Raw genomic sequence first — 17,399 nt, forward strand, 5'->3', positions numbered from 1 at the left:
TTCATTGAACAAGTATTATTTAAGGAGTATTATTAGGTATTATTAATAATACAAGTATTATTAAGAGGAAAACACACAGATATAGTAGTAACTGTTTGTTGTTTACACAGAAATTTTATGACAGAGAAATGATGCAGTGTGTTGTGCAGCATGGGTCATTTATGTCTGGACAGTGTGAAGAAAAAAAGCCTTTATGATTGTATAACTAGTGTTTATTTTCTTTTTTGTGTGTCAAGACTACTAATAAAAAATTTTCATAACAATAAATGTAATTTCCCAATGCTTATAATAGGACAAAAAGAAAGACTTCTAAAGGATAGATGGCTGTAATATAACACTTTCTAATACAATGTAAGCAGAACTTTTTGATGATGTATATGAACACAAACAAGAGGAAGTTGAAGGAAATGTACTGAGAGGAAGAAGAAAAACTACAGGCTCCAGCTAAATGTGGCATGAAGGAGATATTGCAACCCAAGATATAAAGAATCAGTAAGAAAAATTAGGTTTCCAGAGATTGGGTAGAATGCAACAATAAGAAGAAAATTGGGAAAAGAAGGGAAATAGAAACAAGCATCACTTATTAGAAGGAAGAAAATTATCATATGATTGGGACAGAAAGCTGTAGGTGAGAGTAGGATGAAACATGAGTGAAAAAAGGTGGAGAAGAAGCATAAAAGAATAAGTAGTAAAAAGGCAGAGATGCAATTTCTTTCCAGGTCTTCCAGTTTCATATGAGGATTTAAAACTGAATACTGCACAAGAAAGTATTAAATAATTCAATATGTCTGTTTAATAAATAAAATCTCTCCTCCTATAAGAGCATGGTTTTTGATTCTAAGACCCTTGTTATATGACCTTATTTATGATCTGAAATACAGTGATCAGTGCTCAAACTTCATTGTAATTTCTTTTAGAAAGTTACGTTAGCATGTTGGATAGGTTTGACCACATACTTTACTGGCAGATCAAAAATTACACGAATTAACACTATGTAGAATATAACTTATGGCCACCTTTGACAACTTCCTTTTCATTACTTTGAATTAGAGACAATTACCCACTGTTTGACTGTATATTACTCAAGAGAAATGTTGAGACTGTGAGAAAAGTAATTTATATGGCAAAGGTCCATTGTATCAAAAGTTAAACTCAGCTGAACACAAAGAGAATTTCTTGCTTAAATATTTTCTAACATATCTTAAAAAGTAGAATTTTGAGACTCCAGCCCTCATCTAAAATACGTTAGATAAATGTAAAGAAAAGTATGTTCTCAGCAAAGTATCTGCATTTAATATGTCCACTGCAGAAAGTCTGATATCAGTTATTCAAAATTCGTGTTTATTGATGCACTCATGTCTAAAATATTTGTCTCTCTAAGGAGTTTGAAATTACTGAATGAAAACTCTAGTACATGCATTCTTCATGTTTCAAGAGTCTCTACTCAAATTTGACTTCGGAAGAACCTTCAACCTGTCATGTATCCCTCTCATATCTTCCTCAGCACATTTTAGTGTATCTTCTCATAAATCCTGTGTATGTTAAGTATACAGTATGATCCATACATATTCACAGAGTAAGGGAATAGATTTTAAGAACAAGGAATACATGCTTCTCACAGGTCATAGAAAAAAACTGGGGAAACAAATAGATTGAATCTCAGTCAACCTGAACTGTCTACCCATATGACAGAATGCAGCTGCATCTCACTGTAAGATGAATTCAGAATAAATCTGGCATGTACAGGTGGGCTCGAGAAATATGAATTACTCATAGGTCTTATAACACAGATTTATTTTATATACCAGGTTAACATTTTAGGTACTAAACCATTCCAAATGTGTGTGATTCAAGATAGTTGTTTTGCCTGAATAGGTACATTTCTTTCCACTAGGAATTTATTTTCTTATTGATCATCATATTAAACATCACCCAGACTCACTTGCAGTTCATGTCTCTTACTCTAGTTAAATCCTGAACCACATATTTCTCTATGTAGACATCTTTAATTTTTGAGGGAATGAAGTTCTTTCATTATGTTTCCCATAAAAGGAGATCGAAAAATCTTGAAAATCTGAATTGTTGATGATATTATTTGTCATTCCATTATAGTCTTTACTGTCTGACTTTAGAAAAGGATAAATGACAAATATTAATATTTATGAGAGTCTTAAGATTTTTGCCTTTTGGGGAAACTGTGTATGGGCAAGTTTAAAATATGCAAGCTAAACCCCTAATTGTGTCACCATATCCACGTAAAAGAATCACCTCTGCAACACATAAAAACAGACATATTTATTTTTGTACAGTGATATTTTCAAGATTCAAACTTTGAAGCAAATTGTGTCAAACAAAGTCAGGTTATGAGTTTAATATTGTGCTCTATTGTCTTCAATTGCATTCTATACATACATATCCAAGATATAACAGAATCATGGTAAAAGCATAACATTCAGTAAACTGCTCTGCAAATATTGCAAAACTGAGGACAGCTTAATTGAATGTATTTACAACAATATTTATATATTTTCCTAATGTATTTATTATCTTACATTCCAAACAACTGTACACTTACTTTGCTCTGTAGTTCCTTGCCATACTAAATATACTCATACCTCAACATCCTAAGATACTTAAATACTAATTTTGTTTTCAACTAAAACTTCAAAACTTCTGACTGGACCAATTTGACACAAACAGCTGCACTTTCAAACGATGGCACTGGAAAGTTCATATTTATGACATTCTGTTACCACATCATTTAACTATGTCCCACTTGCAGTGAAGACTCAGCTCTTAATTTCCAGTCTCTTATGCAGAGCAAGCAGCCATAATCTGATACAAGCTCTTTTGATATGCAAGGTGAAGGCAGAAGCTTTTTAGTTAAGGAATGAGTCACCATTAGCATAAATCTACTGACACTATGTGTTGATTAGACCACTCTAAAAAAATTGTTACTCCCCCCCAGTTAAGAAACTCTGTGTAACAGTTACTTCTGTGCCATTTTGGTTGCAGCTTTTCCTCTGTCTAATTCTAATTTTACAATTAATTAGAATTTATGACAGCATAAATTAATGAATGGACACTGAAATTAGAAGGACAGAGAACTTATCTGTGCATTTATTCGGTTGCTTTTTTTTGTGGGAAGAAGGGAAAGACAGCAGTCAAGCAAGTAAAGTCAGTGAAAAGTTTAGTTTCTTTTTCTTTATATATTTTTTAATAACTGAGTCAGTTCCCTAAAGTCAATTAAATATAACCAAAGACATGTTAGTTTCCTGACATAGAAAATACATTTTTAAAAGACTATGTGTTCTGTAATCTCATTCCAGCAGAATGCTGACTTGTATTTTTCTGCAAGGTTCCAGACACATAAACATGTGTTACGTAAATATGTCTTATATAAAATATAGCCACAATTTTTCGAAATGGAATAAAAAATAAACATCTGATTTTAAAGAGCAAAGAAAATGGTTTGTGATTTTAAAAGGTGCTAAACATTCACAATTTGTAATGAAATGAACAATTAATCCATTGGTTGTTCAGAACTGCACAAAGAAAGATTATGAAGTTGCATAAAACCACCAAAGAAATTTACCTACAATAGCTGTTATTTCAAAAATTGCATTTAATAAAAAAAATATATCTCTTTAATTGTTTATAGAGCTGTCAATGAATATGCAGCATGGTGTAAACTATTTGTGATAAATCTGTAAGAAAGTCAACCAGATTTACAGTTTGGGACAGATCATACTATTGACATTTTTCTACAATTCATTGTTAGAATTTCTACTAATTTAGGCGCCTAAATCTGGGTTAGTCTCATAGGCACCTTTATAAATCAAAGAGGAAAACCATGCATTTCAGGTAGGTGATCTATTTGTATGCCTGTATTTGGATGAGATGACCCATCTGGTGGGAGGTCATCTCCAGTTTTTCTCTTCCTACCCAAGGGCCTGGAATAACTGATGCCCATTGATTACAGCAATCCTATGCTTTCAAATAATCCTCTTTTATGTTCTGAAGGCTTCTAAATTTTAATTATATAGACACGTTTTGCAGCTTACTGTATTAAATTGCTCCCTTATCCCTGACATCTAGGATATCTAAACCTTAGATAACCAGGACCTGTAGCTACTATTTTCTGAATACTTTCTCTCCTTCTGTGTTAACAAAGAGCTATATTTACTTCTTTTGCATGTCATCTGGATACTCGAAATTATTATAACAGGGATTTCAGAACAGGGATATTGGTTTTGTTCAGTGCATAGTTGAGTCTTGCAGTTATATTCTAAATTAAATTCCTGTTATAGTTATTGGAAATAAATGTTTGTGTGACCAGTTCCTTCTAGGCATTCATCAGTTTAGAGATTCATCTTAACCAACTTATTTCTGTCTGAACTAGTAATTTTAGGGACTTTTGCAGTCAATAGAGAGAAAGACACTTTTAAAGGGTGATTTATTTAACCTTTAGAATGAGATGAATCATGTCCTGGAAATATTGATTTTGCTACTCTAGTGATAAGGAAAAGTTTTTGATGTATAATTCTAATGTGGACATTTACATAGTAGATACCTATATACTCTATATTATGAAATGGATATTTATTCATTCACACTGCTATTGCAAGTCTTCTTTCTGTTTTTCCTTTCAAATGGAATAAATGACCATTTTAAATTAATTGATGTCCTGGAAAATATACAGATGTAGAAACAAGAAAAAACCCAGAACCCCAACCCAAAGGTTCTCTTTTTCTACACTCTGTCTACATCTGAGATTTCCCACTATGTGACTGAAATATGCCACCCAAATCTTTACAGAATTGCACTCAAAATCATTCACCTACAAAAAAGTATCTAATATCATCTGGGACACTTTACAGCTTCCTCTTTGAACTTCTGTTATCCTCTCATAACTTCATCTGTGCCATACTTGCCAGCCCAATGTGGATGACTCAGATAATTTTGGGCATCTCAGATGGTATTAGATACTTATGTGGAGGCGATTAAACTGAATGCTCATCCATTTAATTGAAATATCTCACCTTTGGAACAGTATTTCTTCCTGGAGACCATCAAAGGTATCCTAGACCTAATTCTGAGGAGTACTAGACTTCTGCAAGGGAGGATTTATTATTATTATTGTATGTTTTATGCATTTTTAACCATCATGTGATCACAGGAAATCTGGGAAAATATGGGATTACAGAAGTTTAAGTTGCTCATACCTCAGCTTTGACTACTTTTGCAATCCTTAGAGGGTGATGGATTTGGCAGCTTCATAGATTCCCCAAGGTGAAGCTGTGGATAGCCAGTCATTTGAGGTTGTATTGTTCCCTGCCAGTACATTTCTTACCTGTGCTAGTATTTTTCCTTATGGTTTAATTTTCAACAGCTGCAGTCCTACACATGGAACTCAAACTTTTGCTGATTTAATGATTTTGAGCAGTCTCTCTGTCCATAAGCATACATCCCCAATGTACTATGAAGCAGAACTATAAGGGAACTAAGGGAATTTGGAATGAAATGCAAGGTTATATCAACTCGAGCAGCTTTACACTGGATTTAGAATAATGCTGAAGAATATTACAGGATTACTCATGTAATCTAATATTGCTATTGATAACAGTTACAAAAGCTTTTTTTAAAGTCTTTGCAGAAATGCCTTCTCAATTTATTCCTCATGAAATACCTAGGGCAAAGTCATAGATAACAGGTCACATTTTGTTTTGCCCAGTTCACTGTGAGTACAGTAATAAGGAAAGTCTTCCAAGATGTGAATTCTGTTGTGGAAAAACTGTATTACATTTATAATCACAATGCATGGTATTTCTAGTGTTTGCTCATGGACATCAAGGTCTGACCCATTAAAACTTGCATAACTTCAAATTAATTTGTGAGTTATTTTTATTGAAGTAATTGAAAAGTGTTTAAGTCATTGACAAATATATTTAGGGGAATTTATTTGGGCCTTCTAAATATATAAAAATTATCTGAATAATATATAGAGCTTTCTAGATATATTTTAACATATGTAGATTTAAAATAATGGTCAATTGATGGCAATTTTCTGTAGAAGAGAATGTTACTCAAGGAAAAGATCCTTTGTCTATGCCAAAATCATTCCCTTATGTCAATGAATGTTAGCTTAATGGAGTAAAATTATGAGACAGGCAACTCCCTGAAAGCATCCTAAAATTGCCGTAATAATTTGACCAGTTTCATATGAATAAAAGACTGTTCTATATGTAAAAGGATTTTTTAACATTTACTTTTGGTTATAAACAATATTTGTATTTTGATTGCAAGAACGTATAAGAATATGAATTGAACAGTTGTAATTAAAGCTAAAGCAACAATATTCTTACCTACAGATCTTTTTATTGTCTTATTTGTGACTGATTTCAATGCAAAACTTCTCAATAAAACTAGATCCCATAATTTCAATAATAAAGTGCTAGCTAGTAAATGACATTTCTCTATGTAGATATTTTCTAATGGGGATTATATTTCTAGCATCCATCATTGTCAATAATGAAAAGCAAACGGAAAAATAACTAAAAAGAAAGGTCCAAAACTGCAAAGTAACCAACAGTTCCAGAAGGAACAGGGGATCACAAGGCTAGTATTTATTTTGCAAAATGGATTTTTTAACACTACAATATTTGTAGAAACAGATCAAAAGTGTCATATGAAAAAAATTACCTATTTTTCTTGATTATTTTTTCTATTGATTTCAACTTGAATTATATGACATATTTATACAACCTCAAATATTGTTTAGAGAATTATTCTTGAAGTTTAACTATCTAGCATTTTGAAAGGAATCAAATCAGAAATATTAATTAATTTGAAAAACAGAGGCATAATGTGCTATGGTATTTTTCTTGATTTTGTTTAGTTAAATAACTAATGAAAGCCCTGCAAAAATGTAATTTCTTCTGTGATTTCTTTAGTAATTTTATTAATAACTATTAAAAGCACTGCCACCGCTATAAGAATTTCCTCTCCTGGGGAAGGCACTTATTTTGTCTTTTAGGTATTGCTTCTGTAAGCACTCCAAGAAGAAAATTTGACATAGGCTTCCCAGTTGATGAAAGAACTTTAAACTAAAGTTTCCGGGGGGCAGGGGACAAAATCTCAATCTATCTCACTATTACCAGTTCAATGACAGAGGCAGAAAGAGAGACTTGGAGCCTAGAGAGGCATCTTGTAAGGTTTGAGAGGTAGGTCCATATGAACCTCATGAAGTTCAACAAGGCCAAGTGCAAGGTCCTGTAGCTGGGCTGGGGCAATCCCAAGCACAAATACAGGTTGGGTAGAGAATGGATTGAGAGCAGCAATGAGGAGAAAAATTTGTGTTATTTAATGAGAAGCTCAACATGAGCTGGCAATGGGTGCTTGCAGCCCAAAAAGCCAGCTGTATCCTGGGTTGCATCAGAAGAGGGGCCAGCACGTCTAAGGAGGTGATTATTCCCCTCTGCTCTCGTGAGATGCCACCTAGAGTACTGTGTACAGCTCTCAGGCTGGCAGCATTAGAAGGACCTGGATCCATTCAAGTAAATCTAGAGGAGGGCCATGTAGATAATTAGAGGGCTGGAGCACCTCTGCTGTGAAAACTGGCTAGAGAGTTGGAGTTGTTCAGCCTGGAGATGTCTCCAGAGATACGTTAAAGCAGCCCTCTAGTGCCTCAAAAAAACTGGAAAAGGGTGTTTTGCAAGGGCATGTAATGGCTTTGAAGTGAAAGAGAGTAGGTTTAGATTAAATATTAGAAGAAATTCTTTACTGTGAGCTTGGTCAGGTGCTGGAACATGTTGCCTAGAGAAGTTGTGGGTGCCCCATACCTGGAAGTGTTCAAGGCCGGACTGGATGGGGCTTTGAGGAACATGTCCTAGTAAAAGGTGTCCCTGCCTATGACAGAGGGATTGGAACTACATGATTTTAAGGTCCCTTCTGTGAGAGACCGGAGAAAATGATTACTGGCTCAAAATGACTAAAGTTGGGGGCGGGAAGGGGGCAGGACAAGTTTGGCCAAGGTGGGACAGTGCACTGCTCCACACCCCACCATCTGAAGCCTCTAGTCCAGCCCCAGAATGGCTATTAGCCACTGGTACACCAAAAGCCCCACCTGGGGGGAAGGACTTTCTAATAAAGCTGGTTGACGCTCTTAAATAAAAAAGTGGGAAAGATAGAGAAAAAGCTAACATTTGAGACCATACTTAGACTATTAAACTACAAAATTTAAAAGCAACATTTTGAGGAATTCAGTTATTGATTTCACTGAAACTAATATTTGTTGCAGTTCTGATTGCACTCTGATTTTCATACTTTGAAATCAATTTTCAAGTATGATTTCAAAATTATGTGAGAGAAAAGAAACCATGCTAGGTCACTAACAATGAGATTATCTGTTTTTTGAAAAGACAACAGCTTTTCCTGTAAATGTAATATTGTTTAGCACAATTCAGTGTATCAGAAGTGATTTTAACTCTTATAAATAAAAAAATGGGTCTTAATGAATCACAGAAACCAAGACTACAATTATAGACTACTTCAATTTAAATGCATTCCCTGTGAAAACAAAGGTAAAATTATTATTGTTTTCGATAACAGTAAACATAATGGTAAGAAAAAAAATTAATAAAAAACTATCCACAAATTCTCTCTAAGAAACTCCAGAGCACATTGATGTAGCTGCATAAAAAGAATATGAAAGCCAATTTTGGCTCTTATTGTGGCTAGATTTTACATAACCTAAATAAAACAAATAAAAATTTTATTCTTTCAGCATTAGAGAATTGGAATAGTCTGAAAAATTTCACATGAGAATCACATTCCATTTTGGCAAAATAAAGGCAAATGGAAAAAGTGTAAAAGGAAATTGAGAATCAAAAATAAAACAGAAGACAAATTGAGGATAAGAATGAACAAGGCACAGAAAACAAATCTGCCACAGAATACAATCAGTAGAAACAATCCAATTTTGAAGATCAATATATAAATAGAACAATCATATTTCTATTGTGTATGGATATAATGTAATCAAAAGAAAGTTCTGGGAATAGAATTAAAATTCAGTTTCTAAGTTTATTAGGTATCTGTGTAGGAGAACCAAATGCCAATGTCTATACTTAATATTACAATTACAATGCTAGAATCTTCTTCATTTGGTCTTAGAAGCTTGCATTTATGTGAAGCAAAATCTTTAGAGAGGTAACATCTTTTATTCAACAGCTTCTTGTGGTTGGAGAAAAATGGACATGCTTGTCTGTGGAAGACTAATTGCAATTCAAAAGCCAAGTGGCTGTAGAAAACTAATATGAAGATTTTTTGGTTGATTTCAAATTAGTACAGAGGTATTTAAAAGATTTAATACAATATACTTAGGCTTCAGAACTGAAGTTCAGTTTGCATCAGTAAACAACAATCTCCATGCATGCTGATGCTGCTAAACAGAAAGACATGTCTTCAAATAAAATGTCCCAAGCTGGAATCTGTATGTAATTTTTCATCTCAAATGGCTTCAAAGGTTTCCATTGGAAAACTGGTTTTAGTACAACCAGAATTACTTCTCAAAATTGCTAGTGACAGAGGATTGTGAGGTTTCTGCTTTTGGACCATGAAATGTTTCCTAAAGGATCAGCAGGGCTTTAAAGAAGTATACTTGGTAGAATTGTTCCCAGAAACTGTGCCTCCCTGAATAGCAGAATTTCATATTCCAATAGTGGCCTTAGGTTCTCACTGATTCAGCTGAGCAGACAGAAAGCATCAGCGTTAAATCTACTTCTGAAGCAAAAGCTCAAAGTATCATTACTGGCAAAAATTATCAACCCTAAAGGGAAGCACAGATGACACTAGTATATTTACCATATGAACTTTATTAGATCAAATGGTATATTTTTCCTTATTTCACTTGCATTTATTCTGAATTGCCTACTTGGAGTTATTCTCAGTAATTTATTCTCAGTCATAAGTGGAAAGTCATAAATTGCCAGCTCTAATTAGGCAAAATCGTGTATTTACGAGCATTAGAAAGAAATAAAATGTAGGACTTCTCTCCCTCTTGAAATGTTAGAGGAGATTCTATAGACTGTTCTGGTCAGGGTTCATCTGATACATGATGCAGTGAAAGAACAATATCAATTTTCCAGCTTGTCATGAGCTTCCAACATGCAGTAGAAGGCATTAAACAAAGAGATTAGAGCCCACATGCTTAAACTGAATATAAGACTAAGAAAGAATTAGGAAACTGTTCTTTTGACTCCAATATTTGCAACAAAGCCCAGTGCAGCCACAGGATTGCTTTATGTATTACTTGATTAAACACACAGTCTTCCCATTCAATAGATTCATTTATAAGATGTGTTAAAACTGGAAAGGAGGTACAATCTGAAGATACAAAACAAGTTTACTTTTAGTATTGTTTTTATTCCTGCTATAGAGTGACAGCTCAGCCATTATGAATATCCAGGCCATTTGACCTCTTCCCTTCCGTAAGAATCAAACTGTCCATTTAAAGGAGAAGGCCACAACCCATTTGAGGGTTGTGGACAGAAAAAAATTATATTACTATCAACTTTTCTTTTTCAAAAACCACAGTTTCAAATTTATTAAACGTACTTTAATGTTTCTGCAGTTCTCTTGCAGCCACAAAAACTGTTTTCATGTTCCTTTCTGCTCCTTGTATAGAGCTTTAGCTTGGTAATCCAGTTCTCCAGGACACATTCATGAGAACCTGAGCTTACTACTCCACATTCACATATTTACGCCTACGCACCGTTTTTTTTTCTTGTTCACTGACTGTGAACAGTTTTTACGATTTTATAGGACATAAATACTTAATCTTTCTCACTTTCAAACTTCAAGTTTGTGATCAACAGAGTATTCACTGTGTAAATCCTTGTTCTTGTGAAATTATCATTCTCTTTGTCTCATAGAAAAATAATCATTTCACAGTCAGTAAAATCCTAAGCAGTGCTGACAAAGTCATGGTTGTTTGATGACTACAACACAGGCGCCAGCTCTTCCAATATTTAAGGATGCCATCTGCAGAAAAACAGATAGAAATTAACTGAACAGGAACAAGCCATGCAAAAATTGCCAAAGCGCCATGTCAACATTATTCTAAAATGCTCAAAACCACTAAAAATAAATACAAACCACACTACCCTAGTATTGTAGTTTTAAAAATTACTTACTTCTACCTGATACCTTTCATTTGACAAGTGTGAGAACAGAAGAAAGAGGAATTAATTTTAGAGCTGTCATTAATTTTGTGAACTGTTGATATGCAAGGGATTTCTATGTGTATGTCTACATTTAAGCTTCTCAACAGAAGCTTCCCTTTACAACTTCAAAAAGAAATAAGTATTCTTGAGTATAATATATCACACCTATTTTAAATGCTTATTTTAGGATAAGATCAAGCTTTCAAAGTATGTGCTTTTCTTCACTAACTTTAAAGAGAACTTAGGATGACTAATTCAGATGTAAACATCTACAATGGTGGAAAAAATTACTTTTTCAGCAAGTCTGCAATAGGATTAATAACAAAAAGTGTTGAAATAATTTTTTGTTTCTTTTTAAGTCTATGCAATGAATTAAAATCTTTCCAAGCAATAGTGTGACATAAAGTATATTCCTTCTACAACCAAATCACTTGTCCCCAGCTTCTTGCATATACTACTATTTCTATTATACCTATTAATTCTTTTATGGTTCAAAATTAAAGACATACATACAGTTCAACATTTCAAAATATCTGTCAAACAGAAGAAAATGGAATAGAAGAATGAAATGAGAACTTGGCTCTCTCCATAAAGTAAACATATTTTCATATGAAGGATCTTCATGACATGCTGGTTACCAATTAAAATTCTAGAACCATTTTGATATTCTTTATGATATTACTTCTGCATGAAGAAAGATGAAAAAATTAATTTAATATGAAAATTGATCAGAACAAGAATTTTGTCTGAAAGGTAGCAACATAATAGTATATAATATATAATATTTATATAACATAATATAAAAAATAGACTTTATGATTACCTGTGTCCACTCATTAGTTTGAGGGTCATATGCTTCCATAGTGTTCAGGTATGTTTGACCATCATAGCCACCTACTGCATATAATTTGTCACCAAGGAGGCAGACACCAACAGCATCTCGAGGCATACTTAGTGGAGCCACCATTGTCCACGTATCAGTTTTTGGATCATACCTGAGAAAAGAGAAAGGAAACTGGATGTGCAGGGAGAAGATAAGTGTCAATTTATGGTGATTTTTACTTGAATATAGTCCTTTCTTGCCTGAGGAAAAAACCATCCTTTAGCATCCTATTCAAAAATACTCTTCCTAACAGCAAAAAGAAAAGATACAGATTTATTGTGTTCCCAAATGTTGATTAGAAACTTTTGCTCAGCTAATCTTCTAGAATAAACTAAGGTATTTGTAGGATAATGTGTTATAAAAAGATTTGAGAAAGATATATAATCAATATGTATATATTTATGTATACATTTTAAGTAGGATATGTCTTGTACCATATTAAAAGCATTATTTCTGAAATTAAATTTCACTATATTTTAATTTCTGAAATTATACTATACAATGTTCACAGCCAGAAAACCTTCCCAGGTATTCAGGGAATATGCTTAACTGCATAGGACTTGCATTTTCCTCCTGCTGTTTGCTCAAGCAAGGAAAGTAATACTGTTTTTAAGGTATAATCACCACTGAATTTTTAAAACTGAGGGCAAAATTCCTTTTGTATAATGACAGTAATTTAAAAATTAAACATTTAACCTAGCTATTAATTTAGATACTCATTAACAATGTAAAATTATTTAATTTCAGAAGTAATTCCATTGTATCTCTTTTAGACATCAATAAAGCAGAAATAAAATATCTTTTGAGAGTTTGTTACTATGGATATCTGGAGTATTAGGTTAAACTAGATATGCCATTTTTAAATGTCAAATATTACTAAAATTGAATACCATATCACAGTATGATAGAATTAATTTAATCTGTCATTAACCGTCTCTACTACGTAGTAGAATCACTTGATTATCAGTGGAGAAAATACAAATCCTTTTCCTGACTTTATTAACTTGCTTAAAAGTACAAGGTAGGTCACACTTTGAGCATGTTGATTTCTCTAAAATAATAATAAAGTAACTCCTCTATAATGCCTAACATTTTCTTTATTTACAGGCCCTCTAACTACTATATTGTTACACAAAATTAGTTATCAAGCCACTTTCTCCTTCAGATCTATGAGACAATATTAGCTGTAAGTTAGCTTTTTGGGGGGAGAGGCAAGTTCTTTCCATATATTTTCTTATAGTCTAAACTTTATTAACTAGGAGTTAATAATCTCAAAGAAAGCTGTAAATACATAAGTTTTAGAAAAAAAAGGAAAATTCTAGCACCTGTTACTATTTCGGTCTGTGATATTTTCATTAAGCAACTAGTAGGGATACTATTTGAAGTCCCACATACTTGAACAATGAAAAATTTTATGGTTTTTTTTTTTTAATATAAGTACTGCAATGTGCTTTGCTTGTAACAGCCTTTTGGTTCATAAATACGACATTTAAATTGGACAATAAAAGAATTGTCTGCAACCTTGATCATATTGTATGTTTTTATTTTCATTTCTTCTAATTTTCTTACTTTTATTAATTTTATTATTCCCAATTTTTCATTTTTCTAGCCTTATTTAAGAAGTTTGAAGTTAAATATCTAGATATATTATAAATGTCTTTCATAACTTCAGAGGAAAATACTTTCAAACATTGATTGAATATGTAACAAGCAAAAGGAAAAGAAAATTTGAATGGATTTTTTTCAAAGACTCTGAGCTTTTTAATAACAGCATCCTACGCCTCTAGCTGAAACTATTTCCCATCCAGTGAAATTCACCAGTGGAAATGTGGAAAGAAATCAATTTTGAAATCAAGGTGAGATGAAGGGGAAAAACTATAGATTAAATGTTTATGTTTTTAGCATCCATCAAGTTTTGAGTAACATTTGAAAAAGAAAACTACTTTATGAAATATGCCAAAATATCTCAAAAATTGTATAATTCTTAAAAAGGAATTAGTTGTTTTACCTTTAAAAAGGGAATAGAACATTGCACTTTGCCAGCTTGTGAAGAGGAGAAAAACATAACTCTTATTTTATATCAGAATGCTTGAATCCATAGGAAATCCTTTAAAATTGTGTCATCCATAGAAGAGATTATTCTGGAAGTCCTAATTACTAGTGAGCAGAATTTTAGCAATAGCTAAAATAATAGCATTTAAAAATCATATATCTGTTGTCACTATATTTGTATAATCTCAAAGATAAATTTTAAACTATTATGTCTGGTTTGACAGTCTTCCAGGAGCAAATTGGATTTGAATAATGCATATCCTATCGGGCTGTATCAGAATGACAAAATGACTGAAGCAGAGACTCATTCCTGAAGAAGAGACTCAGTTAAAAAAGATATTTACAGAAAGTAAAACTTTCAGAGAGATATAAAAAAACTTACTGTAATCACTAATCTTTGTTTTCCTAAGTTATTGAGATGTTTTTATTTTTTGAAAATGATGTATAATTTTTGAATAAAAAACCAGACATACAAAATAACATCCCAGCCATCTTAATAAACTAATCAAGCACTGGAAGGGCCAGGAGAGTTTTTTCCCATTTTAGTGGAGTCCACCAGTTAATTCACATCCACTCTACATAAGCTAATAGTCTTATGAGTTGTTGGTCCCAACTTTTAGTCTCGAAGCTTACTATTCATGAAGTACATTATCTACATTTTTTCCTATCAGTGGAAAAAATACCTAGATGAGGAACACAGTATAATGTCATTCCAATACCACTACATAACACAGCATAAGGATATGTGGTTTAGCTCATTGTTACAGTCTCCCCTGAGAAAGACAAATGTGATGGGATGGTTCATCTTCAATACCAAAAGGGTATTATTCTCAGAGAAAGAAAAATGAAAGAAGAGCTCCCTTATGAGTACCAATAAGCAGAAGTAGTTGAAAAGATCTCCTACTACTGTCACTAGTAGTCTTAATATAAATTTATTTCACTGAAAATGCTCATTATTGTTCCTTATAAATGAAAGTCCACAGAGATAGTCCGTAGAGTACAGGCATCATGGGATTTCTCTTATTAACTGTCCATCTGCTGGAGATGGAAAGTAAAGTACTTGGCAACCTATGATATTTTCTTACATATACAGTAGAGATGGCAATGTGTCTAAGATTTATCAAAATCATATGGATAACATAAGGAGTACGTTTTAACTTATAATTTTTTGATTAAATATTGAATGTCAATTCAGATTCAGCAGAAGCAATAACTGACATTTAACTAAAGTTTAACCCCTTCAGAAAATAAATAAATAGATAAATCTCTCCCAACACCAGTCTTACTTGTGCATTAAGATAAACCAACTACTCAAACATATCTACTTTAACTTTTGCAACCTGTACATATTTGGAGAGTGTGTTTTCCTTATTCTATTTTATAGCATACAGAAACAGAAAAAAGTCAAACCTTCATGAAACATTTGAAGAATACCTTTAAATGGAATGTTATAATCACTTCAACTGTGCAATACTGCCCTACTTAATATTCTTGACTTTGTAGAATATCTACTTGCAAAACTCAGGGTACTGTAAATACAGTGTATAAGGCTTATATCAACACATTAGAAAGTGGCAATGTTGCTAAAGGAAACAATATATTGTACTATGAATATCCATCACTTAAGCAGTTGTTTATTTCTTCTTTGCTTAGCAAAATATTTCTAAACACAATCTAAACAAAAATTCTAAACAAAATTATTTCAAGGAAAAAATTTGATCTCTACAAAATTCAGTTTATAACTCTGCAATGTGTAATATAGTGCTTTAAAAAATATTACTTAAATGCTATGTGAAAAGAGTGGACTTTTGTCTTCATGATAATATATAATAGTACTGTGAATAAAATGGAAAGACAATAAATTTCAAAGAAATTATCTTTTACAGACCCTTACAGAATTTTTCAAGCAAGTCTACTTAACTTTACCATCACAAACCTAAGAAAATTATGCCACCAGACGTTATTTTCTATTAAAAAAAATGCATGTATAATTGGATACCTTTCTACATAGTCAAGCAGTCGAGAACAATGGTTAGAAGCAGGAGCATCATGGCCTCCCACAGCATAAAGAAACCCATCACATGTAGCCACTCCTACACCTCCTCTTCTCTTACACATAGGAGCACACATATTCCATTTATTTGTGTGAGGATCATAATATTCCATTGAACTCAAACACGAGCTTCCATCCCGGCCTCCAACTGAATATAACCTAAGAAAGTCCACACAAATAAAAATGTGAATAAAACAAGTGCTCAGAACTGCAGAAATAAAAACAAGGAGTATGTGTTTTTTTATCTGACATCAGCCAACAGAAAAAAGAAAAAATACAACATTTTTAAATAATTTGATTTTTATATAGTGAGCAAACAGATGTTTTTGATGTTATTAAAAACTCACATGCTACTTAGTTCTTTGCTCACCTGAATAGAAAGGAAGATATTTCTTTCTGTAATGGATATTTTCATTCTTCCATTACTGCATATACAGTCAAGGGTGCCACAATGAGGTGCAGATATGTCTTTATAGATTTATAAATCACGTAAGCAGGGTTGCTGCCTAAGCTTATCATCTGTGAGATGAAAGTGGAAGTGCTAATTTACAATTGGTAATCCAGACAACGTAAAAAATATGCAATCCATTTATTATAGTTTCTCTGTTTTTATTGTGCATCAAACTAGTAGGAAACACCCTATCAACTGCTGTCCTGTATTTTAAAATTTATCTTATATAGTAAAGCAATACTGAATACATTCAATGTTAGAATAGAAGCAGAATGATTAGAAGAACAAGCTTCTACTCTGCCTTTTTTGACAATAGAAAAAAAAAGAGGTATTCGGTATGCTAAAGTACAAATGATATGGAAAATTGTAGTCAGTCTTTAAACTGATATTTGACAAATTCCACAAAAGAATCTATCAAGCTCATGTTCAGAATGAATTTACACATACAATATAGTAGATATCAAATATGAAATGTGTTGCAGATAGGAGTATGACATTTTGTTTTAGATACGGATTTTTAAAAGAGAACTAGCTCAGTTTCAAGAATCTTGCTTATATTGAAGAAAAGTCTTGCCCACACTAATAGTAACATATCTACCTGCAAGTAAGAAAATTATAACACCCAGGCACTGTATATTTCTTCATCAGAATATATTGTGAGGGTATGTTGGAAAGTTATGGAAACTTCTGAAAAGTATTTTAAACTTGAAATTACAAAAATGTGGTTTAACAAAA

General features: G+C 32.6%; 1 protein-coding gene across 3 annotated transcripts in view; it reads right to left on the bottom strand.

Annotated features, from left to right (window-relative positions):
* Positions 1-7,874: 7,874 nt before the first annotated feature.
* KLHL1 (kelch like family member 1) overlaps positions 7,875-17,399 on the bottom strand; it is a 207,031-nt gene continuing 197,506 nt past the window's right edge. For all 3 annotated transcript variants that reach the window (XM_027674508.1, XM_027674507.1, XM_027674509.1), the window contains 3 exons: positions 16,160-16,372; positions 12,049-12,220; positions 7,875-11,043 (listed from right to left, as the gene is read on the bottom strand). In XM_027674508.1, coding sequence (XP_027530309.1) covers positions 10,984-11,043; positions 12,049-12,220; positions 16,160-16,372 — 445 coding nt within the window. In that variant the 3' untranslated portion in view covers positions 7,875-10,983. The remainder of the gene's footprint in view (positions 11,044-12,048; positions 12,221-16,159; positions 16,373-17,399) is intronic.

The sequence above is a fragment of the Neopelma chrysocephalum genome, unplaced genomic scaffold (genome assembly GCF_003984885.1).
Source record: "Neopelma chrysocephalum unplaced genomic scaffold, ASM398488v2 Primary Assembly neopelma1_25, whole genome shotgun sequence".
Taxonomy (NCBI): domain Eukaryota; kingdom Metazoa; phylum Chordata; class Aves; order Passeriformes; family Pipridae; genus Neopelma; species Neopelma chrysocephalum.